General features: G+C 47.2%; 1 protein-coding gene across 1 annotated transcript in view; it reads left to right on the top strand.

Moving 5' to 3' along the window:
- Positions 1–23052, top strand: part of Taf2 (TAF2 RNA polymerase II, TATA box binding protein (TBP)-associated factor, 150kDa) — a gene marked incomplete in the record, with an annotated part of 58309 nt that extends 35257 nt beyond the window's left edge. The window contains 8 exon segments of the mRNA XM_005381913.2: positions 3193–3386; positions 4117–4256; positions 7661–7730; positions 11550–11659; positions 12077–12306; positions 14433–14538; positions 16471–16593; positions 21734–23052. Coding sequence (XP_005381970.1) covers positions 3193–3386; positions 4117–4256; positions 7661–7730; positions 11550–11659; positions 12077–12306; positions 14433–14538; positions 16471–16593; positions 21734–21993 — 1233 coding nt within the window.
- Positions 23053–24459: the final 1407 nt, after the last annotated feature.

Here is a 24459-nt window from a genome sequence, read left to right as displayed (position 1 = left end):
GGGGCTTTTAGCCAGATTTATATTGAGAATCAAGAACAAAGAGCCCAGCAGGATGATTTAAAATGTTATAAGTTTGGTCAGAAAGGAAGCTCCAGTAAAGCTGTGGACTGCAGAGATGGAGCTGAGGAGATCTCCATTGCTGAGAAGGAACAAGAAAATAAAAAAGATGGCCTGAGGGCATCACAAGATGCAGCAAGTCTCCACCCTTTGCAGCCTCAAAACTGCAAAGGTGAAAGACCTTGCCTTGAGAAGAAAGCTGTTGAGCGCCATGTTCCAGAATGGCAGCAGCATAGAAAATTCGTTCCTCAGAATTGGATTCAGAGTGCCCAGCTATCCAGGCACTCGACCCCTATGGCCAAGAGAGAGGAAAACTTGGCTACTGCTCCAGGTGGCAGCAGACCTTGGCATCATCCCCATGGCCCTGACTTTAGGTGCATGGAGAATGCGGGAGTTCTGAGGTTTAAGAGGCTTCCACCCAGATTTCAGAAGGCCTGGGAGGCCAGGCAGTGTGCCCCTGAGGGGGCAGTGTGTGAGACTGTGAGTGTGAAGCACAAGGTGCCGTGGAGACCTCAGAAGTTTAGAAAAGCCAGGACCGTGGATCATCTGAGGAAAGCTGCAGGGAGTGAGCAAAGCAGGCCTAAGAGAGAAGCCATGGAAGCTGTAACCACCACAAGTGCCACAGGGGTGGACTCATGCAAGCCCTTTGGAGCTCACAATGTGGTACAAGTTGCTTCAGATGCTGCATGTGGAATTACAGGACATAAAACGTTAGCCCTGCTGGATTTTGGACTTGCTTTGGTCCCAATGCTCTGTATCCCCGTTTGTACCTTTTGGAATGGTACTGCTTATTTGGTGCCATTGAATGTTAGAAGTGTTTTAACTTGCCATTTGTACAGGGGGTCACAGCTAAGAGTTTGCCTTATATCTCGGAGGAGACTTGGGACTTGAACTCTTTGGCAGTGCTGAAACTGTTAGGACTTTGGCAACTCTTGCAGATGGACTAAATGCCTTTTACATAAAGGATGTGCATGAGTCTTTAGGGAGTGAAATGTTATCATTCTAATGTAATATAATGTCTTTGTATCTGGAAACTGGTTTAAAGTAATGTGTCTGGTTGCCAAGTTGACAAGGGGTGGATTGTTATGGTTGATACATTGTGTCAACTTGGGGAGTCTAGAGGTTTGGCTAAGTGACTCAGCAGGAAGCCAGGGTGCTTACTTTGTATACATCCTGAGCCTGTGGAAGAGGAGGGCATGGAAATTATGTGAGAGCTACACGCCCCTTAGGTGGGGGTAGCCTGTTTACGATGTAATGGAGGTAAAGAAGCTGCTTGCAGCCATTCCTCCCTTTTGCTCTGGCTGCATTGCTGTTCGGCTGCCATTCCCCCTTTGCTCTTGTTGCTTTGCTATCTTCTGCCTCGGAGCCAGCCAAGTATGGACTGAAACCCCCCAAACTGTGAGCTAAATAAACCTTTCCTTCCTTCATTTTGGGCGTTGGGTATTTTGTCTCATCAACGAGAGAAAAGTAACCCAAGACACCTGGTCAGTAATTTCCATGGAATATGCTAACCGGCAAGGCAGACCAGCCGTTCTGTGCAGCCATCGGCTTCCTAATGAGACGATATGTGTGGGAGGTTCATCCGGAACCTTAAAGATGTGTAAGAGTAGGAGCTTAGGGCCCATGTGACTAGTCTGGTCAGTGTGCTATTTGTTTCTCAAGAAATGTTTCCCATGTATATATTTTACATGTCATAAATACAAGACCAGAAAACAGTACATCCTTTTACCTACCTTTCTTTAAACCAAACCACTAAAGTTAATTTATTAGGCAGAAATTAATATAAGGCCTTGATAATATTAAGAGATGCACACACACCTGTTTAGCTCCTTCCTCTGTAGTGAGACATCAGTCACGCGGGCACATGTGTTGGGATAGTTGATACCGGCCACTGAGCAAGTGCATGGAGGATAAACGCACGTGGAGGAGGGGGAAGCAGAGGCTTCTGGGAGGAGGGACACGTGGTAAATTAGGGCTGTAAAACCCGAGCGGAGAAGGGAGAGGCAAGCCGGAGGCACCAGCTGTGAGGGAGGCAGGCTGAGGCAGGATAGAGTCTAAAAATCTCAGGAGAGATAGTAAGGACTTCAAATAGAGGAAAAGGGCTGGAAAAACAACTGTAGCTTTCCAAGAATAAGGAACTGATTTACAATTTAACAAGTTGTAGAGGTTATGCCAAGTTTTAACCTGGGATTTGTTTAATCTGCAGCCCAGACTTGAGCCGGTTTATGCCTTGGTGAGGTGCAGTCTGCTTGGTGTTGCAGCTGAATCTCGCCTTTTCTCTTCCTGCCGCTTGGCTGCCTGTTCCACAGGACTGGGGTCCCCGCCACCTGCTGGCAGCCCCCGGCCCTGCCCCCAGCCCGGCCCCCAGCCCGGCCCCAGCCACCCTGGCCTTCCTCCCTTTTAGTTCAGTAGATCAGTGGGTTAGTGAGTCAGCAGTGTACTTCTGGGAATTGAACTGGGACCTCACGTGTGCTAGGCAAGTGCTGCGCTACTGAGCCTCACCAGCCCTGCAGTTTTTATTCTGCGGCAGCCTCTGACAGGTTGTGCAAGGCCTGGCTGAACCACAGCCCTCCTGCCTCAGCATCCCAAGCAGTCGGGTGCACGTGTGCATAACTGTGCCTGGCTGTTTTTCTCAGCAATAACATGCCATTAGAGCAATATTGCCGGGCATTTCTCAGACAGAGTTGGTGATGATTTTCAAAGTATTTTATCCTGTGCTAGACTAGTCTTTGCTGTATTCTCTATTTCCAAGTTGCTTTTAAAACTTTTTGTATTCTTTCTTTTTATGTCGATGCTTTCTTCAACTATCTGGTAACCCTTGGTTGTATGTTTATGTGTTAAAGTAGAGCTTTGATAGCTTACTGGGACCTTTGAATTGTGGATTCTGGTCTCTTGAGAGGACCTGGCTAAGTTAGCAGGAGAGCGCCTTGCCACGTAGTAAGTCGTTAGTAAGCTCAGTGTCACTGATGAATAAGTCTCTTTTGTTCTGCTTTCAGAAGTGTAGCTACAAAGGACAGAGTTGACTGCTAGAGAGTTTGCTTATGTTTTACATAAGCTTGTTTATGTTACACATACTCTATTAACTTTTCACCAGCAGACTTGCTTTTACTTACCTTTAATTATTCTTTGCTTTAGTTTTCAGATAACTATTATCGGGCAGAAATGATTGATGCCCTGGCCAATTCCGTCACGCCCGCAGTCAGCGTGAACAATGAAGTAAGGACTTTGGATAACTTAAATCCAGATGTGCGGCTCATTCTGGAAGAAATCACAAGGTTTTTGAATATGGAGAAACTTCTTCCGAGCTATAGACATACCATCACTGTCAGGTACCAGTAACTTCCTTGCTTTTTCTTCAAGTGTTTGTGTTTTTATAACTAAAATACACGTATTCTCATTAGATAAACTAAAAGGGGAAATACAGAATAAACTAAAAGGGGAAAATTTAAATTCTCTGATTCTATCATCCATAGACAATTGTTACTATTTAGGAAATATCCTTCTAAATTTCGTTCCTTTGTAGGTACAGAACTTCTTAATTACTTGAGCTTGTATCACGTAGTTTTTATATTGTTTGTATCAGAAGTGCTTTCTCCATCATCAGAGATTCTTTATAAGTGTTATTTTTGATTTCTGCATCTTTTTTATTTCATTGGGTATATGGCAGAATCACTCTATTCTCAGCCTTGTTATCAGACCAGCTTCTTTGCATATGGCTATAAAAATGTTCTGCTTACTTTGAGTTTCCTAAAGTTAGTTACTGATTGAAACGTGAACAGTTTTAACGTTCCATTTATGTACTGAATCAAGTACTAAAAGTTTTGCAGAAAATATTACATATGTTCATTTACACCTGTAGTGATACATGGAGTTCTGAATTTCCAGTCATTTTAAAATTTATTTTCTTTTAACGGATTTTAGATATTAATTGAATATTATAGAATTGAAAATGGGTTTATTTTTTAATTTGCTGTGAGAAATGAATCTCTAGTACCTAGGAAGCAAATTTGATTCATGAAACATCAGCAAAATAGTTAACTTACCTTTCTTTCTCACCAGTTGCTTGAGAGCCATCCGCGTCCTTCAGAAGAACGGGCACGTGCCGAGCGACCCCACTCTTTTCAAGTCTTACGCCGAGTACGGCCACTTCGTGGACATCCGCGTAGCAGCATTGGAAGCAGTGGTTGATTACACCAAAGGTAGCGCTTCAGAGGGAGACGCTCATGTCGTTGTAGAAAGTAATAACTTTTTAAAGCCAGCCTTGGTTTTGGGGGTTTTACAGCACAGATGTTTTAATTGGTAATTCTCGATTCACTGATTTAGAAAAGATACGGAGCAAATGTTGAATTAATGTAAGAATTGATAAGTGAGGGAAAGGAATGAGATCACGCATCTCGTTGGCGTTTTTGGGAAGTCACTAGGGCCGATCAGAAAACGCCGTGTGTGCCTAAGTAAGGATTCAGTACAGTCAGTGACAGCATGGCACTCCTCCTCCTCCCCCGGGACTCCCCTCGCGCGGAGCACACTCAGGCCGTCGCTCCGGCCCTGGCGCCGCGGCTCTGCGGTTCGAGTCCTCCTTCACAATGCCGCTGTGAGGGGTGACGGGCGTGGCGAGCGCTGCAGTGGGGCCGCCGGGGATGCGGGCTCCTGAGAGCGTGGCAGTGCGCGCCCGCCCTCCTTCCTCAGGGGTCCCGCACCCTGCTGCTTCCTTCCGGTATGACCGTGGTGTCAGTCATTGCCTGTTGCTGGTTCAGAATGCCCAGCACCCACAACTCTGAGGAGAGGTTTATTAGGCTCGCAGTTTTAATCCGTGGTTGGCTGGTTCCGACACAGAAACCCCACGGCAAAGGCGCCTGGTGGAGAGCAGGGTGCCTAACCACGCGGCAGGAAGCAGAGGGGGAGGAGGAGCTGGGACAAGCGTCCCCCAGGGCTCGCCCCAGGGCCCCTCCCCCAGGCTCCTAGCAGGGGGTCAGCGATGGCACCCCCACTCTTCAGTCACCCTGCTCGCGTGAGAATCTGGGGGACGTTTTAGGTGTAAACCTTAACAACACAAAGGGTCAGCATTTTGAACCAGTTGATGGTAACGACGTAGCCACAGCAGGACAACCAGAGACACTCTGGAGAGGACACCAGAGCTGCGTCAGAAAGTGGCACGGACGGTGGGTGGGTGTTTGGAGGGAGGAGTGTTTGGAGGGGGCTTCATAGCAATGGGCCTTTTACTCTAATAAGGTCTCAAATTCTAAGTGTTCACTGTAGTTTTCCATTGCACTGTGTTACTCTATAGATTTCATGCTATTTTTTAAAATGGGAGACTTTCTTTGCCATGTGTGGTGGCACACATCTGTCACCCCAGCACTCAGGAGGCTGAGGCAGGAGGATGACCAGGAGTTTGAGACCAGCACGGGCTACATAGTGAGTGAGTTCAAGGCCAGCCTGAACTATATATAGCAAGACCTCATCTCAAAAAAAAAAATAAAAGAAGAAGAAGAAGAACAGGAGATTTCTGGGAAATTTCTGAGGAGGATACAATAAAACATTTTACACCTACGTAAAAATTCGTATCTGTGGAAACAGAGCAAGAGGCATGAACAAGAACTTCATAGGAAGGTTAGGTGAGGCTTTATGAAGTTGGTGAAAACATTAACGCGGGCCAAAACTGAGTGAAACAGGGATGCCCGTTGAAACACTCAGAATCAGGTGAGGAAGACACAGAAGTGGGGGGGGGAGAGTGGATGAAGAACAAAGCGCACTGGGAGAAAGCTTATCCATGAAATGAGAGAAAGGGAATGGAGTAACCACCCAGGTTCCTCGGAGGGTCCGCATAGAGAGCCCCAGGACAGGGAGCACAGGGCTCTGACTCCGGGAAAGCCCTCCCCCGAGGTTCTCCCCAGGCTGCTGTGGGGCAGCCTTGCAGAAGTGGAAGTGGGAGTTACTGCAAGCCCTGCGCCCTGAGGCGGTGTCCGGCCCCCGGGGCAGCGCTTCCAGACAGGCGCAGGTTTGCAGTGACGGAACCGACACCGTGCCTGTAAAAGGGAAGGTCGCTTTTGTCAAACCAGTTGTAAAACTTGACCCATCGCTCACAAGTGCTTTTTAGAAAAATAATGTGCAAGTAAAAGAAATACGTAAGTGTAGCCTGCATCTGAAGTTCCAGATTACAGCACTAAAACCGTGGGGGAGCGTGGAGGTGAAAGTGTGCAGAACTCCCTGTCTGCCTGGAGAGACGGAAGGGGCGGGAGTCTCCCCTGAGACACTGCTTCATCTGGAAGCCTTAAATAGAGGCGTGAATACGTAAATATTTGTGATATTGGTAAATTTCAATAGAAGTATTTACAGTCTGATATAAAGAAAGGGTAGTAACAGCATCTTGTGTGATGTACAGGTTGGGCTCGGTTCAGAAAGAACTGTCATTGGTTCTTTTTTCTTGGTGGTTAAAATATGCTTTCCTTTAAGAAATACTGGTAGAAATAGTGATAATTTCATAATTTAGTACCATAATAATAGTAGTGATAACTTTATAGTAGTGATTTAACAATAATGATGGTAATAGTGATAATTTAATAATAGTAATAATTTAATACCATAGTAATGGTAGAAATAATGGTAGAAATAGTGAATAATGACTTCTTCAGCAAGGAAAAAAATACTGTAATCCTGTATCAGTCTACCTTTCTACTTTGTCATTTAACTGGTTTGAAATCTACAGGGTCTTGTTATGTACTCCAGGCTGGCCTTGAACTCACTATGGAACACAGGCTGGCCTTGAACTCATGGCAGTCCTCCTGCCTCAGCCTCCTGGTGCTGGGATTACAGGTGTGCTAGATGTCTGGAGATGCACTAAATTTGCTAGCATTCCCAACCTACTTTTCCAGGATGAGTGAATGATATGCAGTGTTTCATAAATACGAAGATTTTGTGAATTAGTACTGCTGGAAGGAAATAAAGTACTGATACTATGGTTTCCAAGAGAATGCAGTTAATAGGTATAATTTAATTGAATGGTGTCTAAATGTGAACCATAAATCAAGACTTCATTATTCAATTTAAAGTTTAAATATTGGTATTTTAGAAATTTGAGGAAATGAAAAATATTGGTAATAAAATTTTATAAGTAAAGCTCTTCAAATTTTAAAAGTAAAATCATTTCAAAGGTAAATGGAAATCGCTACTGAGTCATTTTATGTCAATTCTATTCATAGCACTCTTTAATTGCCTTTTATGTCTTGCTAAAAATTAAGATTGCTATTTAGTTTAAATGGAAGAAATCATGTAGGCAAAAACAGTTGATCCTGGTGGATATATATATATATATATATATGTATGTGTGTGTGTATTTGGGTATCAAACCTCTGTAGGTTAAACACCTCAGAGTGGTTGTATTTAAAGACCTTGGCCTGTGGCCTGAGACATACTTGTGAAAGTCAGAATGGTCCATTGATGAAACCATGGAGAGAATGTGGGAGCTCTGTGGAGCCCTCACCTCGGGATGGAAATCTAGCTAAGACCGTGTCCTGAATAGTAAACGTAGCTCTTTGCTCGTCACTTTTACTTGTTCTGTCACTCTTGAAAACTGACCACGAGTGTGTTTCCTCCTTGGTATTTTCAGTGGACAGAAGTTACGAAGAGCTGCAGTGGCTACTGAACATGATCCAGACTGATCCCGTGCCCTATGTAAGGTTAGTGCGTGTGCTGTGACATGTCAATTTCTGCAAGTTCTGACGTGAGCTGAGGAGTCTCAGACTGGACAGGGAACAATGAATGGTTTTGAAACTGGAGAAAATTGGTGTGTGTTTGTTTGTGTCCTTTTTCCTCCCCCGCTCTGAACTGGGGAGTGTGTGTGCCTGGGGCTCGGACCTGCTGCCGAGCTCCACCCTCAGCCCTTTCGAGGGCTTGGTAAAAGCCCAGGCTGGCCTCGAGCCTGCGGAGTAGCTGGGCTTACAGGTATGCCACCCTGCCTAGCTTATTCATGTCCTCTTTTTGGTGATTTTAAAAATTTAATTTGCCTTTGGAAAAACATTTTCAAAGTAGGCTGTTACTAAGCAGTTTATTTTCTGTAATTTTAAGTGTGGTTTCTCTCGGAACTGAAGGGAGACTGGTGTAACAGTTGGTTATTAGCTCGTGGTCCCTTACTTAGCCCAAAGGATGAAGCCTCTGTCGTGGCCGACTCCACAGCTTTGGAGGTAATTACAAGCAGTGTTTTGTGGATCCCATGTGTTTTTATTTTTCTGTCTCATATAAAGTCACAGTTTCTATTAGATTTCAGATTACTTTAAAAGGTAGTGTTACGTTACTAAAATTTTGGAAAAATTTTTAAAATCCCAGTCTTTTTTCTGTGTTTGCTTTTTGAGACAGGGTCTTAGTATGTACTTCAGACTGTCCTTGAACTCACTGTCAAACAGCAATCCTCTTGCTGTAGCCTCCCAAGGGGTGGGATTACAGGTGTGTGCCACCACGCCTGGCACAACCCCAACCTTGGCATGTGTTCATTTTTGTTTCCCTTCTAATCATTTCTTTTATTTCTGCTGCTTTCTTACAAAGTAGCCTATTTATAAGGTATTTAGGTAGAGTCAAATTTATTTCTGTGTCTTCCTTTCTTTGTCTATAACAGGTAGATTTTCTTTTGGTATATTATTATGACTTCACAAGAGAAATTTTTTCTTTTCAGACAGGGTCTCCCTCTATTGCCATATCCAACCTTGAGCTTACAATCCTTCTGCCTCAGCCTCTGGAGTTGTTGTAGGCTTGAGTTGTTACACCTGGCTTAGACAAGGTATTTATAGATGAAAAGAAATCTGTAGCCTTTTAAATTAGAAAGGAGGATATAGACCCAGAGGCTGCAGTTGTGCTCAACTTTACATATCAGTTGGCAAATAATGTTTTAGAAGGGTGTAAGCCTGACGGAGCCTTCTGACCTTCCTGAGGTGCAAGGACCGGGGTCTGTAGTACAGGCTCTCTTTGGCCAATAGATCCTCAGTTGATTCTGACAGTGAGTGCTCCCTCACTTAAGTGACCTTACATTTCACAGTGTTAAGTGATGTTTGCCATAAAAAATATTTTTTCTACAAAGTTTGGTTGTTTCGGGTCTAAATTGTGTTTTAAACAGTTTGTCTATTAAGGTAAACCTAGAGGAGGAAGAAAAACCTCACGAATCCTCTTTTTAAGTAGATAGGTGTATAGGCAGCAAGCCTCCTGTATCTAAAGGGCCGTGCATTTATTTGCAGGGTGCATGACAGCAGGGAGAAACAGGAAGTATAGAAAGAGATAATAAATAAGGCCGATGTGGATACATTTGTTTCAGTTTATGTTACCAGCCCCGGATGTTGACATGCATGTGTCAGAGATCTGCTTTGAAAGTCCTATGCTTGAGATCTGTTTTTTAAGACACTTTAGCAGCTTGTTATAATTTTGTAGTCATTTGTAATCACTGTTTATTAGCGGTCATCTGTGCAACCTAAGTAATTGCTTTGGAAACGCAGTTGCCGCGGTGCATTCACACTTCCAGAGCCCGGTTATGTACAATCGGAGCTGGAAATCTATTCAAAGGTACATTGCCTGATGAAGTTTCGAATTTTTTCCTAACTATACAGTTCATGTATATCACCATTAAAGGAACTTCTTGGCTTAGGTAGCACTTAGCATGTACTCCACACGGAGCTACAGAAATTCCACGTTTAAAAAACTTCCATTGGCAGCAGAAGGCGGCGGGGCAGAAGTGCGGACGCGTGGCCGCGGCTCCCGCTGTGTATGGGTAGTGGCTCGGGGCTGTTCTATTTGTTTTGTACTGTGAACAGGAACTCTCTCCTTTTTGACCACATTGTTATTCTTTTAAAAAATCATTAAATAAACATCTTATAGAAAAGCTGTGTTTGGTTGTATTAATTCCACAGATTCCTTAATTTTTAAGACACAACTAAAAGTTTCAGTCTTTCTTAAAATCAGAGCCATTTCTCTCGCCTGCCCCAAACACAAGCATTTATTTTTGAGGTTTTTTGTTTGTTTTGGATTTGGTGTTTTGGGAATGGGTCTTAGGCTGTCTCCAACTCTCAGTGATCCTCCTGCCTCAGCCTCCCAAATTCTGGGATAACAGGCATGAGCCACTATGCCCAGCTTTCAAGCATTTATTTGTGTGGGCTATAAAATGACCTTCAATAAGGATTAAAAATTTAAAAGTTTGTAGATGTTCCTATTTATTTTCTGTTTGTTTCAGAATTACTAGGTTGCAAATTTTGGTAGATAAAACTCAGAAGAACTTTGGGGTTAAACTTTGTCATTGGTTCTTTTTTCTTGGTGGTTAAAATATGCTTTCCTTTAAGAAATACTGGTAGAAATAGTCAGGAGCCGAGAAAACTAATTACAGGTACTGGCAATTGCTCTTTCACCCGCCGGAGTGAGCGTCTCTTCTGCAGGGTGTGTGCTTGACTCCTAGACCAGGTCCAGTGCTCAGGCCAGAGTCTGGCAGCCCTGGTGCCTGAGTGTGAGCATTCCCTGTGTGTAAGTGTTCGTTTCATAATTCGACTGTTTGCTTTTGTAAAGAAAGAAGGGGCCCTTGTCTCCTTCTAGCACTGTAGTTTTTCAGTAATGCATTGTGATACGCAGTGAATGCATGTGTTGTGGGAAACTCATGCATGGCAGCAAAACCTTTTACTCCCCTTTCCCCGCTGTCTCTGCCTCTGGCCTAGGTCCTCTTCTCCTCTGGAAAAGGTCTGTCTCCTTGTTTCCCAGCTTTTATTCTGTCCGTTAAATGAATTAAATTAGTTACACTCTCAGTGCCTCGTATGAGAGAAGCAGTGTGACCCGTCACCTCCTGTGTCTGCTTGACGTCACCCAGCAGTACGGTCTCAGGGCGCACCCATCTCCTGCAGATGACTGCAGTCTACCCTGCTTTCTGGCGGAGGAGTGCTCCACTGCGTGTAAATGCATTTTCCTTATCCATCCGTCTGTTGGTGGACATAGGTCAATATGTGATATTTTTACCTTGCTATTTAAAGGTTTTTTGGAGGGTCCAGTTTCTGAGGAGAGTACAGTATTTCCTGTGTAGAAAGTGGGATGGTAAACATTGGTTAAGATTAGTTAGGCTTTAAAGAACTTCACTGTATATCCGTGACCTCATATATGTTTCGTTGGTACATACCAAGTTTACAGAACACTGGGTTGCGGTGTGCTTTCATACGTGAGGATAACATGTTTTGACGGTCTTCCCCCTTGTACTACTTTCCCTCCCCGCTTCATCCCTTTTCTTTTCCAGCTTTAGAGTCCATTCTTGCATTGGTCTTTGTTTCAGTCGTCCTCCTCGGGAGGCGTGGAGCACTTGTCTCTCTGCGCCTGACTTACTCACTAAACAGGATCTCCGGTCCACCCGTTTTCTTGCAAATGACACAGCTATCCTCCGTAGGGCTGTACTGACTCCTGGTGTCTGCGCGTTCTTTACCCCGTCTGCGCTGTCGCTCCGCACAGGTCAGCGGAGAGTAAAGACCCTTTGTGCTGTACTCTTGCAGGCACAAGATCCTCAGCATGCTGACGAAGAACCCGCCGTTCACAAAGAGCACGGAGTCCCCTCTGTGCAACGAAGCCCTGGTGGATCAGCTTTGGAAGCTCATGAACTCTGGTGAGAACCGGTGAGGTGTCTTTAAGGAAATTATGCCTCGTAACGGATTTCCAGTTCGGTAGCACTCAGGACCGCGTCCCACTTCGGTCTTTGTAAAGTCGGCTGCCCCGCGGCCTCTCGCAGTGGGCGTGAGAACCTTCACGCATCCACTCGCTGTGCCGCGTGCGGTCGCAGAGATGAGAATTTATATGAGGGTGCCAGGCTGGTTGAAGAACTGTAAATACGAACCTGCACAGCGTTGCTATTTATTTTATGTCTTAAGATTGCATCCCAGTGAACAGGCAGGGAGCTCGCCCCTTCCCGCGGGCGCCGGGCCACGGAAGAGCTCTCGCTTTGGATGGCGGGTTTCAGTGGCACCGCTGCTCATTTGTACGAGGAGAGGTGTGACGATCGCTTTCTTCGCTGCTTGCTTCCCAGGCACCTCGCACGACTGGAGGCTGCGCTGTGGCGCCGTGGACCTGTACTTCACGCTCTTCGGCCTCAGCAGACCTTCCTGTCTGCCCCTGCCAGAGCTCGGACTGGTTCTTAACCTGAAGGAGAAAAAAGCTGTCTTGAACCCAACCATAATTCCAGAGGTGGTTGCGGGCAGCCAAGAAGCCGCAAGTAACCCGAGCAGTCACGCACCGCTGGCTGGATTTCAGAACCCCGTAAGAGCCGCACGTACCCTGCACCCTGGCAGGCACAGCGAGTTTCTGGGGCTGCCTAGAGGGCTGCTTCCTGGGGCAGAGCGGGCACGGGTGTGCCAGCCGCTGAGGCACGCTGTGCCCTTACAACCCTGGCTGACGCCTGTGCGTGGGTCGCAGAAGGCTCCCGTTGGCCGCGTAACTGACCTGGCGGAGGGCGTGCTGTCAGCCGGCTCGCTTCCGTGAGGCCTTGAGGTTTCACCTGAGCACAGGATTGGTTCCGAGCAGGAGAAAATTGCAGTGATGGCCCCTGCGTCTTACCTTGTCACGTGCCTTGAGGGCAGACTGTGGACAGGGCCCTGTCCTTGACGACCCTCACTGTAAATTCCAGCACCACCCTAAACACACACAACGCAGCTGCTGAATTCTTGTTGAATGAAAATAAAAACTGATGCAGCTCGGGAATGAAGAGTGCCTGCGTGGGAAGAGAGGACAGTACATTTTTAAGTTTGTGTGTCTGAGTTTGCCTTTAGAAAAGCTTTTGCTCTGAAGTGGGCATTTTGTAAGAAGACTTGCGGGATACACTTTAACCATCTTACTACAAAGAAAGTCACCCAGAAACAGTTGTCTCATTGGAGACAAAATGTCTCTGACATAAAGCTTCATTTTCCACCGATATTTAGACCAGATTACTTGCCTTGCAGTTCTGTACTGGTGTTTTAACACTTTTAAAACTCATATTCTTCTGTAGTAATTAATAATAGCATTTTATTTTATTTTATTTTATTTTATTTTATTTTATTTTATTTTATTTTATCTTTTTGAAACAGGATCTCACTACCCAGTTCAGGCTGGTCTTGAGTTCACTTTGTAGCCCAGGCTGGTTTCCATCTTGCAAAGATCCTCCTGTTTCAGCCTCCCATTGTTGGCATTACAGGCATTTGCCACTACGTCTGGCATAATAGCTACTTTAAAATTTACTTATTTACCTAAATTTTCTGAAACCCAGGTTTGTTTGTTTGTTTGGTTGGTTTCTTTTTTTTTTGCCAGGAATTGAACTCAGGGCCTTGTACTTGCAAGGCAGGCACTGTACCGCTGAGGTATATTCCTGACCCCCCAGTTACTTATTATACAAGTAAAGTGTGTCCTAGAATTTGGATAAGATGAAAAAGGCTTATATAGAAATAAAGTCTAATTAGAGAGTCCTTTCTAATCTAAATATTTCTAAATCTGTAAAAATAAGTTTTATAATTTTTGCCCATATAGGCCAATTTATCCTTGTTTACCCTTCAAGATATAAGAGGAGAAAGTGACACAAGATGACACATTCTTCTAGAAAAGCTCTAGAGCAGTGGTGGTGAACATGCAGCACTCGTGTCATAATGGGCTGTAAGCTCTAAAAGGTTCACCATCTCTGCTCTAGAAGTTCACCCAAATATTTTCCAGTAACAGACAGGGGAGGGTTACACTTTGAAAGCCCATTGCTGATAACCCTTAGCTGCCACACATACTCCAATCTGCATGGTTGGCATAGCTCATTATCAGCTGTCCTCCCATCTACCTGTCCTTGGGAATCTAATTTCGAGCTTAAATATTGCCACAGGAAGAGGAGTGGCTCGCCAGGGCACTGTCAGACAGTGTGTCGGCCCCTGTGCAGGGAGTGAAGAGGAAGGCTGATGCGCCTCCGGGATCCCCCCTAGAGCCTTGGCGAGTCCTGGAGGAGAGTGAGGCTGGCGGGACAGTCAAACTCAAAGTCAGAGGAAGGGATGCAGGTGCCGCCTGGATTGGCAGTGTAGGGACCCAGCTTCTCGGAACTCTCCGGGACGCGCACAGTGTGTCTCCTTAGCAGGGACACGCGGGCGCCCAGCGCCTGCTGGGATGCTCCAGCCAGTGGGTGGCCGTCCGTGCTTGCCCGTCTTCTCTGTTTGGGGAGGAGCCACGTGTGCACCTTCCGGGCCCCCGCAGCTCACCCTCCCCCGTGTGGGAGTAGATCTTAGCTGCTGCTGCATGTCAGTCATGTCCGGTCTGCATCCTCTGAGGCTGCTGCATGGCCCCTGCTTCTCTGAGAAGGTCATGCGCCACGTGTGTGCTCCTGAGGGCTCAGCCCTGACGGCGCGTCTCTCCTCTTGTCCCGTGTGCCCGTGCTTTAGTTCCCTGGCTCTCAGGATGAGGAGGAGGTGGACATGGACACCGTCCACGACAGCCAGGCCTTCATCTCCCACCACCTGAGCATGCTGGAGAGGCCGTCCACGCCAGGTAGGAGGGCACGGCCGGGAGGGGCGGAGGGCGGGAAGGGGCAGCCACGTGATGACACAGGAGCCGAGTCGTGGAAGAGTGTTTCTTCCGATCTCTTGCATTTGGTCTGTCATAAGTATTTGGCATACTGCGGAATTTGTTTTTATAAGATCGCTATCAGATTCTTTATAATAGCTTTAATTTCTTGTATGTGCATGTATGTAGTAGATTTAATGTCAGAGTGTATCTGATTTATTTTTTAACAACGTAACCGTACTTTTCAGTTTCCTTGCTGGGATCGGTGCTGCCTGCATGGCGCCTTCTGCCGCGCGAGCTGGTCCGGGTAGTGTTTCAGGACTCAGCCTGCGCTCCGAGGCAGCGTTTTCCTCTGGAAACACTGAGACAGCGCTGGCTGATGCGCGTAGTTTGCCACGTTACTTCCTGGTGGGGCGCGTGCAGGGTCGCTTCTGTGCACTTGTTCCTCCAGAAGCGCTTGTTCCTTTTGCTGTTGGGTTGTGTTCTTAGAATAAAACCACCAGAGTGTGTTCTCACCGCAGGGACTGTTCGCTGCGTGCTGTCACCATAGTGCTTTTCAGGATCGTACCTGCGTAAGTTGTAAGCATCTAAGGGTTTCCAAGAACAGGTAGCGCTCTTGGTATGACTTGTGTGACGTTGTGAAGGAAACAGCGCAGTGAGTCCCCATGAGCTCATCCCCCGTGCGACACATGCACACACACACACACACACACACACACACACACCCTGCACGCTCCTGGCCCCGTCCCCATGTTCCCCTGCGCCCCGCGCCCCACGGCTGCCTTGACTTTTTTCTTAACTTCATTCTGTTGCTTCTCTCCAATGTACCACATAGGTTTATGATTCTGCATGTTCACTTTTGATTTTTGCATGTTTATGAAAGTGGTGACAACATGACCTTTCAAATTCAGTACTGTCTTTAAAGTTCATATTGCTGTATCAGGTGTACTTTACCTGTCATTTGTCATCTTGTCTGCCGTAACACTCTCGTCATCATGAATGTAATGACTTAAAATTCTTATTAACTATAAAATGATAAATTCCGATTTACTTTTTAATGTACTTTTCCCATGACGTGTATTTTCTTTTCCTCCTCTCCTTCTTCCCTTCTTTTCTGCTTACTTGCAGATCTCAATCATACCAGGCAGTTGTCTGTGATGTTTACCTTTGAGTGCGGTTTTTTATTCTGTTTAACACAGAACAGTGTGTTGAAGTTCCCATTGCTCCCCTTGGTTTGCTTTTTGTTTGTTGGCGTTCTGTTTGAGTTTTATTTATGGGACCTTTATTGTTTTTACTGTCGGTAATCTTAAGAAGAGCTGAGGGGATTTGAGAACTGGCTTCAGGTAGGATATGGGCCTAAGATGTACTAGGAAACTGCTAGGTGATGAATTGTTTGGCTTTTATAAGTGACCCGAGCGGTTGTATGGCAGACTCAAGGAAAGTTAGATGACTTCCCTAGACGACGCTGATCTCTGAGAGCCTGCGATGATTCAATGATGCTGTTCATGCTGGCTATTAAAGCACCTGTGGTAAAAAAACTTTCTGTACACCCTCAATTATTTTAATCTATTTTTCAGTAAATTTTACAATGGAATTCAGCAGGTTTGGAAGGTGCAGACACACTACTCTGCAGAGTTTAGCATAAAAAGTAAAATGCGTGACATGGGTCTGATTCCTGTGCCATGCGCCGTCAGGCCTGTCCTCGCCCGGGCTGCTGTCTGTCTCTCTGTGTGGGTCATTCTCAAGCCCTGAATGAAATGGCCTCCTTCGTGGTTTGTGACCGCATTCTGTTAGTACAGTCTTGTCGGGGTTGAGCTATTTCTGTCTAAGGCTAATTTGTAAACACCTGTCAAAGCTTGTTCAGCTTTTTGGAAACAAAGCACTACATCTCTGTCTTCTCTCTGGTTTGGATTTTAGGGCTCTCTAAGTGCCGCCCAGCCAGCGCCCGGTCCACCCTGCTGCCCCCGCGCGCGCCAGGCTGTGAGGGCGCCCCCACCCCGAAGCCCCCCTGGGGCCTGGACCTCGCACGCAAGGGAGCAGGTATCATTCGCTCAATCAGGGTCTCTCTTTCCCAGGTTGGGTTTTTTGTTTTGTTTTGGTTTGTTTTTACTGAGGAGTAAATTTCTGAACTTCATAGATGTTACTTTATTAACTTAAAAAATGCTTAAAAGTACTGCTCCTAGTACTTGCTTGTCTAGCAATGCATTGACCTTATATTATCTACATTTGAACACTACTTTAAAGCTTTTCTATATCAAAAGTAATACACTGCTGTTACAGGAAACTTGGAAATAACAAAAATACATGAGGGAAAAGCATTCCTCATTATGCCGTTATATATCGCCATTATATTAACGTTTCACTCTTTCCTTAAAGCGTTTTTTCTAAATATCCTGGCAAGTGCTAACTTTAATAAAAAGGATGAAACTTTATCATTGTACCTTTAAAAAATATAAAAATCAACCACTTACCACTCCCATGTTGGATTGGTGATTCACTGGTTTGAGGCACTACCTCGATAAAAATTTAACATATTTGCTTGTGAATTAGCCCACACTAATTAGGCCTGCGTTCATGAAGGTAATCCAACGCAGAGGTGTGCGCTAGCCATTCTGTTTTACTTTCTTCCCCTGTTGCTTACAGCGATTATAACCAGAGTAAACGCTCATTGCTGATGAACTAGCAGGAGGCAGATTCAGTCTTCAAGTGTTGAAGGAGCGGGGTTTGAGAACAGGATGATATATAAACAGTGTCATCGTTAGAGGGTATTTTTTCCAAAAGTCACTCATTAGACTTCACCCCCCCGTGAACTTCTGGTTAAGTTCCAGCCGCTGGATTTATTTGTGTCAACCATGCTTCGCTCTTATATACACAGAGGAGTCCCGTGTCCTGACTCAGCTCTCAGGGGTCGCTGTGATGGTGGGGGTCACGGGAGCCGCACCGAGCAGCGATCAGACGTGGAGACCCTGGGCTACTGCTCGTCGGGGCTTCTTCATGTGCTGCGTGCGCCGGCTACACCTGAGCGATTGCGCAGAAGACTTGGTTTCCAGCTTGTCCTGAAACAGCTGCACTCGGGCTCTCCACAGGGCCTGCGCTCTGCGCTCCTTTCCTGCTATCCGCAGGAGGCTGCTTGCTTAACATGCAGGGAGGCTGGGAAGAAGGGGTGCGGGCAGGAGTGGGAGCTACCCCATAGGGACAGGCGCCCACTTCCTCCCCCGCAAGCCGCGGTAGGAGGTGAGGACATGGGCTACCGCGCGTGGGCGCTTGTGGTTGTAGGTTAGGGCGCAGGCGAGAGGGGAGAGGCGAGGTGTGCTCTTGCCCACGCGATTCCTTTCCCCTTGTGAGGCGAGGAGATCAGGCTGCAGGGAAGGCTGTGGGCTCCCTCAGGGCCCACAGGGTCCCCTAGAGCTTGTGTGGGAGAGCCGAGAGAGCCCCGCAGCTGCCTAGCCTAAGGCAGAAGAAGGGCGCCATTCTGATGCTGGAAACTTTGCTTAAAAAGACAAACAATGTTTTTAAAGCTTGGAAGCCTTCCCTACAGGTCTTTCTTTTGAAACTCAGTATGAAAAATAGACTTTGATTCTTTTTATCCTTCTATTATAATGTTGTTCAACTTCATTTTTTTCAGTGATGTAACAAATCCAGAGAACAAAGTCATACCTTCCCTCACAGAAAGCCCAGGTTTTGTGAACGTCAGATGTGCATCTACCGTGAATAGACGTAATAGGATCAGGATTATCCACCGTTTCCTACGGGCCCCTTATTAGGTCTTCAGGAAAGAGTTTATATTCGCTAGGACAAAACTGAGTTTGTTTTTTTTGTTCTTTGTATCTAACATGAAATAAGAAAATTACAGTGTTTTGAATTATGTGCACTTCCTTCCTCTGCTGTATGTGCTGTCTAAAGTAGAAAAGCATTTCCGGTCACTGGAAGGGCTTTCATCAGCCTGGAGATGACTGATTCGGATCTAGGTGGGCCGCAGGTACCTGAGCGTCTTACAAATGCCTGAGGTGGTGTTTGAAGTGTTGTGTGTTTCTGTCCGGGGGATGGTGATACCCACACTTTCTTGATGAAAGATCCCGAAGGCAGCCTCCGTACACCGCTGAGTGAAGTCGTGTGTATCCCAAGTCTGACTGTAAATATGGCCCATGTGGCCCGCTGGGGAGCGAGCCCGTGCTGCACGGTACCTTGGATTAGACGTGGTAAACGTTTCTTAGGAAACATAAAAGCCAAATAAAACGTGTGCTGTGGTAGTAAACGAAGCTGAGAGCGGAGGTGGTGGTGGAACAGCGCGGGTCAGGCGGTTCGCTGCCGCTGGCACTGCCAAGCCCACTCCCTGCGTGTGTGTGTGTGTGTGTGTGCGTAAAGGTCTAGCAGTAGACTTTCTAAGTCAGAGAGTGTGGAGCTCTGACGTTCTCACAGACACCGCCAGAGGTCCTTCACATGTGCTCTTCAGACAGCGCTTCCTTGGGGACAGCGGTCGAGTACCGCCTGGTGTGAGGAGCTCCGGGGGTCTCATCGTCCTTCATTTCCACAGTGCTTAGTCTGTGCCCAGGCGCATTTCTGCTCTTGCACGTTATTTTGAAACAGATCTTACTACATTTGTAATGTAATATGTGTCTCTAAAAGGTAGGACTTCTAGAGATCATCCCATGGTAATATTATTATAATAATACTATACCAAAAGGTTTCATAATTCCTTCATAGTATTAATAGCCCCTTGCAACTCATAAATGTGATTGTTATTTTTAACAGTTCGTTTGTGTAAGTCTGTTCATGCAGGACCCACATTACAGTTGGCTGCTGTACCCTTTGCACTGGTTCCTCAGTTCTCAAACGTAATTCTTTCACGATTCTGGTCACAAACCAAATTGGACGTGAACCGAACCAAATTCGCCCATAAGATCAACGTTGATTGAACTTGACCCAGTTTGATTTGTAATCAGTATACCCTAAGGCAAGCTGCTGGGTCTCAAAGGAGAGGTGGGGTTCCCTTTGGAAGGGGCTGTAAGTGTCCCGCGAGAACTGGGGCGCTTTTCCGTGTGGCCCCTCCCTTCCCGGGAGGCCCCGTTCCAGTGGGATCCTCGGCTCTTCCACAGCCCTGGTAGTGGGCAGGCGTGGGATCGGTGGTGAAGCTCGGCGCAGAGCGGGACCTCAGGCTCCCAGAGGTGCAGGCAGCCGGCACTGCGGAGCGGCGCCCCTGTGTGCTGCTGCTGAGCCGGCAGCTGAACTCTCAGAGGTTTGAAGTCCCCTGGGACTTCTCCTTGCTGCCTGGCGGTGCTGTTAGTGCGGCCCCTGTGTTTACCGCAGAGGGAGCACGCTCATGTCCTTCATCTCAAATCAGAATGAAGGTATTTGACTCAAACTGAATCAGGTATCCTCTCAGCTTCTTCCTGAAGCTGTGCGGGTCCCAGTCACCTCCCCTTTTCCGGTCCTCCCGTTCCCTCCGGCCCGCTCTTCCTCTGCAGCTCTTCTCACTGCCTGCCCCGCATCAAACCGAGGCCCTAAAGACGCTAAGCAGCAGCCACCGAGCTGCCAGGGGACCGAGTCCTGCAAAGTACAGATTCTCCGGCTAGCTTTTCTGTGTAAATACTGAGATTTTGCAGTAGGACTAGCGCTAGCTTTGCAGAAAATGATCACGGATATAAAACATCTTCTGTGATAGTGAAATGTGGAGAGTCTGGGAAAACAAGCTTTCTGCCACTGTTACCTGTTCTAAAATAGTGGAACGGTGTCTGCCCCAGAGGAAGTAGAATAGTCAAGTACGAGTTGGATGCATGATCTGTTGATAGTTTTTTGCTTTATTCCTCTCTCTCCAAATCAGGGACCTTCGCATTGTCTTTATTTGGACTGAGTTCACCTGACACCCTCTCTGAGGAGGAGCAGCTGTACACTTGTGTTCTGAAATGGGCTTGTCGGGGCCGGGCGGGCTGGGGATGGCGGTCCCCCTGTGCCCCGGGCACAGAGGAAGAGGACGAGCTTGGGCCCCGGCAGAGGCGTCAAGGTCGCTCCAGTTCATTGCTGTTTTCCCCAGACCCCGGATCGGTTTTGATGTTTGTTAGAGGCATGAGAATCAGACAGATCCGGAAGGGCTTTCCAAGCACAGGGAGTGACATTTGTACACACACACTCTCAGTGTTGTGGGAGCAGACGCGTGGCCGTGGGTCTGATCCATGCTGCAGTGTGAGGGTTTTGCAGGTCTGTGGTGCTGCCTGTTCTGGTGGAAAGGCCTGGGGGCTGGTTCGGATCAAACTTCGTAGGGAGAAATTACTTTTTTAAAGAAGAGAAACTGTTGCATTGATGTCTATTTTGGTGAAGTCTGGGTTTTGTTTTCGTTTGTTTGGATTTTAAAATGGATATTTCAGAAGCTGCTGTCCTGACTCCAAGGCTTGTGCTCTGCCAGCAGCCAGCTGAGCCTTCAGTAGAGGTCACTGCCAGCTTTCCTCTCGGCAGTGGCTGCGCGCAGGGCTTCCCGGCACGGAGGCCCCTGACAGCTTCTGCCGTGTCTGCTGCAGGGTGCTGACCTGTCCGGCGTCGGACGCTCCTCTCCCCGCCCCAGTTGTGGCAACCTGAAAGTCCTCGGATTTGCCGCTCACCTTGGGCGAAGTTGCTTCTGGTGCTTTGAGCAGCCTGGCCACAAGAAGCTGGCTTAGGGTGTGAGAAGAGCGAGTGTGGGCGGAACCTCTTAAAGAGGCCCCCTTGCTTGTCCCTTGCCAGGGGTCCTGGACTGTCACTAAGGCCTCGTTGCCAGTAGTAAGGGTAACGTGTCCTGTGTGTGAACAGCGCACATAGCCCGCGGCCCTTCCCCCCGGAACGCAGTAGGGCACAACTGTATTTGAGGGAGCTATATTTCACTGACAGTGTAGGTTTTAACCTGGGGCCCAAAGGTAATCGCTCTTCTCTCTTCGCAGTCCTTACACACATGAGTGCCTGAGCGACGAGCTGCTCGCACCCTGGTATCTGTCGTAATGCGTCACGGGCTGCATAGAACTGAAGTAGCCAGCGTGCTGGCCGAGGTGCTGAGAGCTCTGTGACCGGGGGACTTGGGGTTGGGGTCTTGTCCCTTTGCAGATGGAAGTGGGGAGCGCTTGGGGCCCCTTCTTCCCACAGCGTTGCCGCCAGCGCCCTCGGACTGCAGTCTTACTTGTCTCGGGGTAGTGATACGGGTGTTTTCATCTTGAAGGGAAGGAGCAGTCTCTGGAGATGAGCATGCACCCCGTGGCGGCAGCCCCGCTCTCCGTGTTCGCGAAAGAGGCCGCCGCCTCCAGACACAGCGAGCACCACCACCACCACCACCACGAGCACAAGAAGAAGAAGAAGAAGCACAAGCACAAGCATAAGCACAAGCACAAGCACGACAGCAGGGACAAGGACAAGGAGCCCTTCGCCTTCTCCAGCCCAGCCAGCGGCAGGTCTGTGCGCTCCCCCTCGCTGTCGGACTGAGCCGGCGCAGCCCTCGGGGCGCGAGTGTGCCGTCAGGCCCTGTGCTCGCGGCGGAACGCGGGCAGGCGAGATGTGCCGCTGCCGCTGGAGCGGCTCGGAGTCCACTCACGCTCCAGACCTGGGGTTTCTGTTAAACAGTTGGGACCTAATCACGGAAGTGGGCTTCACGGTTCCAGATAAACTGCTTACGCACACAGCCCAGACTTCCTCCAGAGCCCTCACCCGCGCCTGCAGCGGGCTGCGTCCCCGGTCTGCGTGTGTTCCGCCATCGTCAGGTAGGGCCGAAAGCCTGGGACGGGTGTTGGGCAGGGTTAGGTTTCCAGCACAAGCACCTGCCGACTTAGAACTGCTGACCAGACGGAGGCTTTCCGCAGGGCTCCTCCCTCTTGCACTATTTTCTGTGTTAACCCTAGAAACTGAGCGTCATAATTTATGAGCCAAGACTGTACTTCCTTTCACCGTAAAGTAAGGGAATTTTAGAAGTGCTTTTTTAAAATATGAATTATTATCTTTTGATAGTACATTTGGTGATTATGATGTTGGAATTTAACAGAATTCCCAAACCCACAGAGTATCTCAAATGAAGACATATAAATTACAAGCTTTGTTTTGTCTTCCATTAAGTATAAATGATGTTCATATGTTCAGTGTGTTTTGCTTAAAGTGGACAGTTCACATGCCAAACACATACTGTTTCTAAAATATTACCCTGTGTAACACAGTAAGATGCTGTCGTAAGGTGAGTTTACAGTGTTGCTTTTGCCCTCGGGCATAGCTCAGCCCCCGTAACCAGAGGCGCTCAGAACCACGTATGGGACATTTTAGTTCCATAGTTTAACAGTTTCTCTGGCTGGGTCTTTATTTCTGCCTTTACCACATGCTTTGTTACTTGTTTAAGAATTTTTTGATATCAATTTAATTTTTATCCTTTATCATTAAAAAGATTGACAGAAGTTTGTTCCCAAAATACATATTTGAAAAAGAGATCAATAATTTGGACTTTTATACGTACTTTTAGTTCTATTCAACTTGTTTAATAAATAACTTTTTTAAACTGACCATTCTGCTTTTGTGTCATTTTGTGTCTTTTGCTGCCTTTGTGTGTGTGTGCCTGTGTGTGGGTCTGTGATACACCTGTCACGTGGTTTGCACAGCGCTTTGTAGAAAGCTGGGGTTGAGCTGCCCCCAGCAGCGAGGATGATTGCAGTGGGGTGAAGGTCACTGAGCACAGGAAACGCTGTCTTCGGAGGTGTGGAGCGAAGCACGGACATAGGCGTGCTCAGGAGTTAGGAGCACAGCAGGCCTGGAAGGCCTTCTAATGCAGAAGGATCCTGATCAAATGCCGAGTGGCCTAGGGACAGTTATTGAAAGATTCCACTTCATTGAATGACGGTCAGTTCCGTTTGGGAAATGGAATAGTTTTTATTAGAGAGTGTAGTGATAACCAGACATAGAATCCCCAGCTTTGAAAGTACGAAAGATACATTTCAAAATAACTTCTTTGTCATGTAGAAAGAGTGACAGATGATAGCTGTGCTGGTTAAATGTGCATGTGTCAGCCTGATTGATTGGCTTGGGAGCTCCCCCAGGGACGAGTGGATCACACTTCTGGGTGCGGCTGGGTGTTGCATCTGACCCTTCCCCGCTTCTGGGTGCCGCTCTCTGCTCACTTCCTAGCCCCCGTGAGCTGAGCAGCTTTATTCTGCCACAGCCCTTCACTGTGAGATTCCTGTCTCAGCCTGTGGGCCGGCACCACATCCCCTGAAACCGTGAGCTTAATGAAACCTTTAAGTTGTGAGTGTCGGGTGCTGCGTCCTGGCGATAAGAAACAGTACCACCTATTCAAGTTTGAGAACACCTCTTTTACCAGGACCTGGATTTATTTCTAAATTGGGTGTTTGTGTCAGATGTTTCTGCTGAGCCTGGTTTTTTATGGTGGATGATAGGTGATTGAAGCGGATAGCTCAGCACAGGTAATGCAGCACTTACTCCTGTTTTTGAAAAGAGGTGATTAGGCATGAGCAGTAGACGTGTAGCGTGAGGCTCCCACCTCCTTCCCAGAGGCGTTCCTTCAGTTTCCCTTGAGCACAGTCACATATGTATATATAACTGTGTTACCTCTTTTCCAGTTTTACGCATTTTCTGATGTCTCCTTCTGTGTGCTTTTTCTCTTGCTAAGTCTGCCTGAGAGCCAGGAGGATGGGCAGCCACCCCTTTGTCCCCCCACAGTTGTTTTCTCTGCACCTCACTTTCCCTTCCTAGTGCGCCTTGGGCTGAGATTTCATATTTCTTTTAGTTTCCTGCAAGTTGAAGTATTCTCTCTCTTTCTTCTGGGTGATTCTGAGAGAACAAGCAACTTACATACTGTGGCAAAGTCTTGCAAACTCTTTGAAAAGAATTTGGATGGAATATCCTTTGAAATCCTTGTCTGGGAAATAAATGGAAAGCTACTTAACTTTCCCATTC

The sequence above is a fragment of the Chinchilla lanigera genome, unplaced genomic scaffold (genome assembly GCF_000276665.1).
Source record: "Chinchilla lanigera isolate Chin_1 unplaced genomic scaffold, ChiLan1.0 scaffold00016, whole genome shotgun sequence".
NCBI classification, from domain to species: Eukaryota; Metazoa; Chordata; class Mammalia; order Rodentia; family Chinchillidae; genus Chinchilla; species Chinchilla lanigera.
The sequence above is the reverse complement of the archived record's forward strand: the minus strand, read 5'-3'. Positions and strand labels throughout refer to the sequence as shown.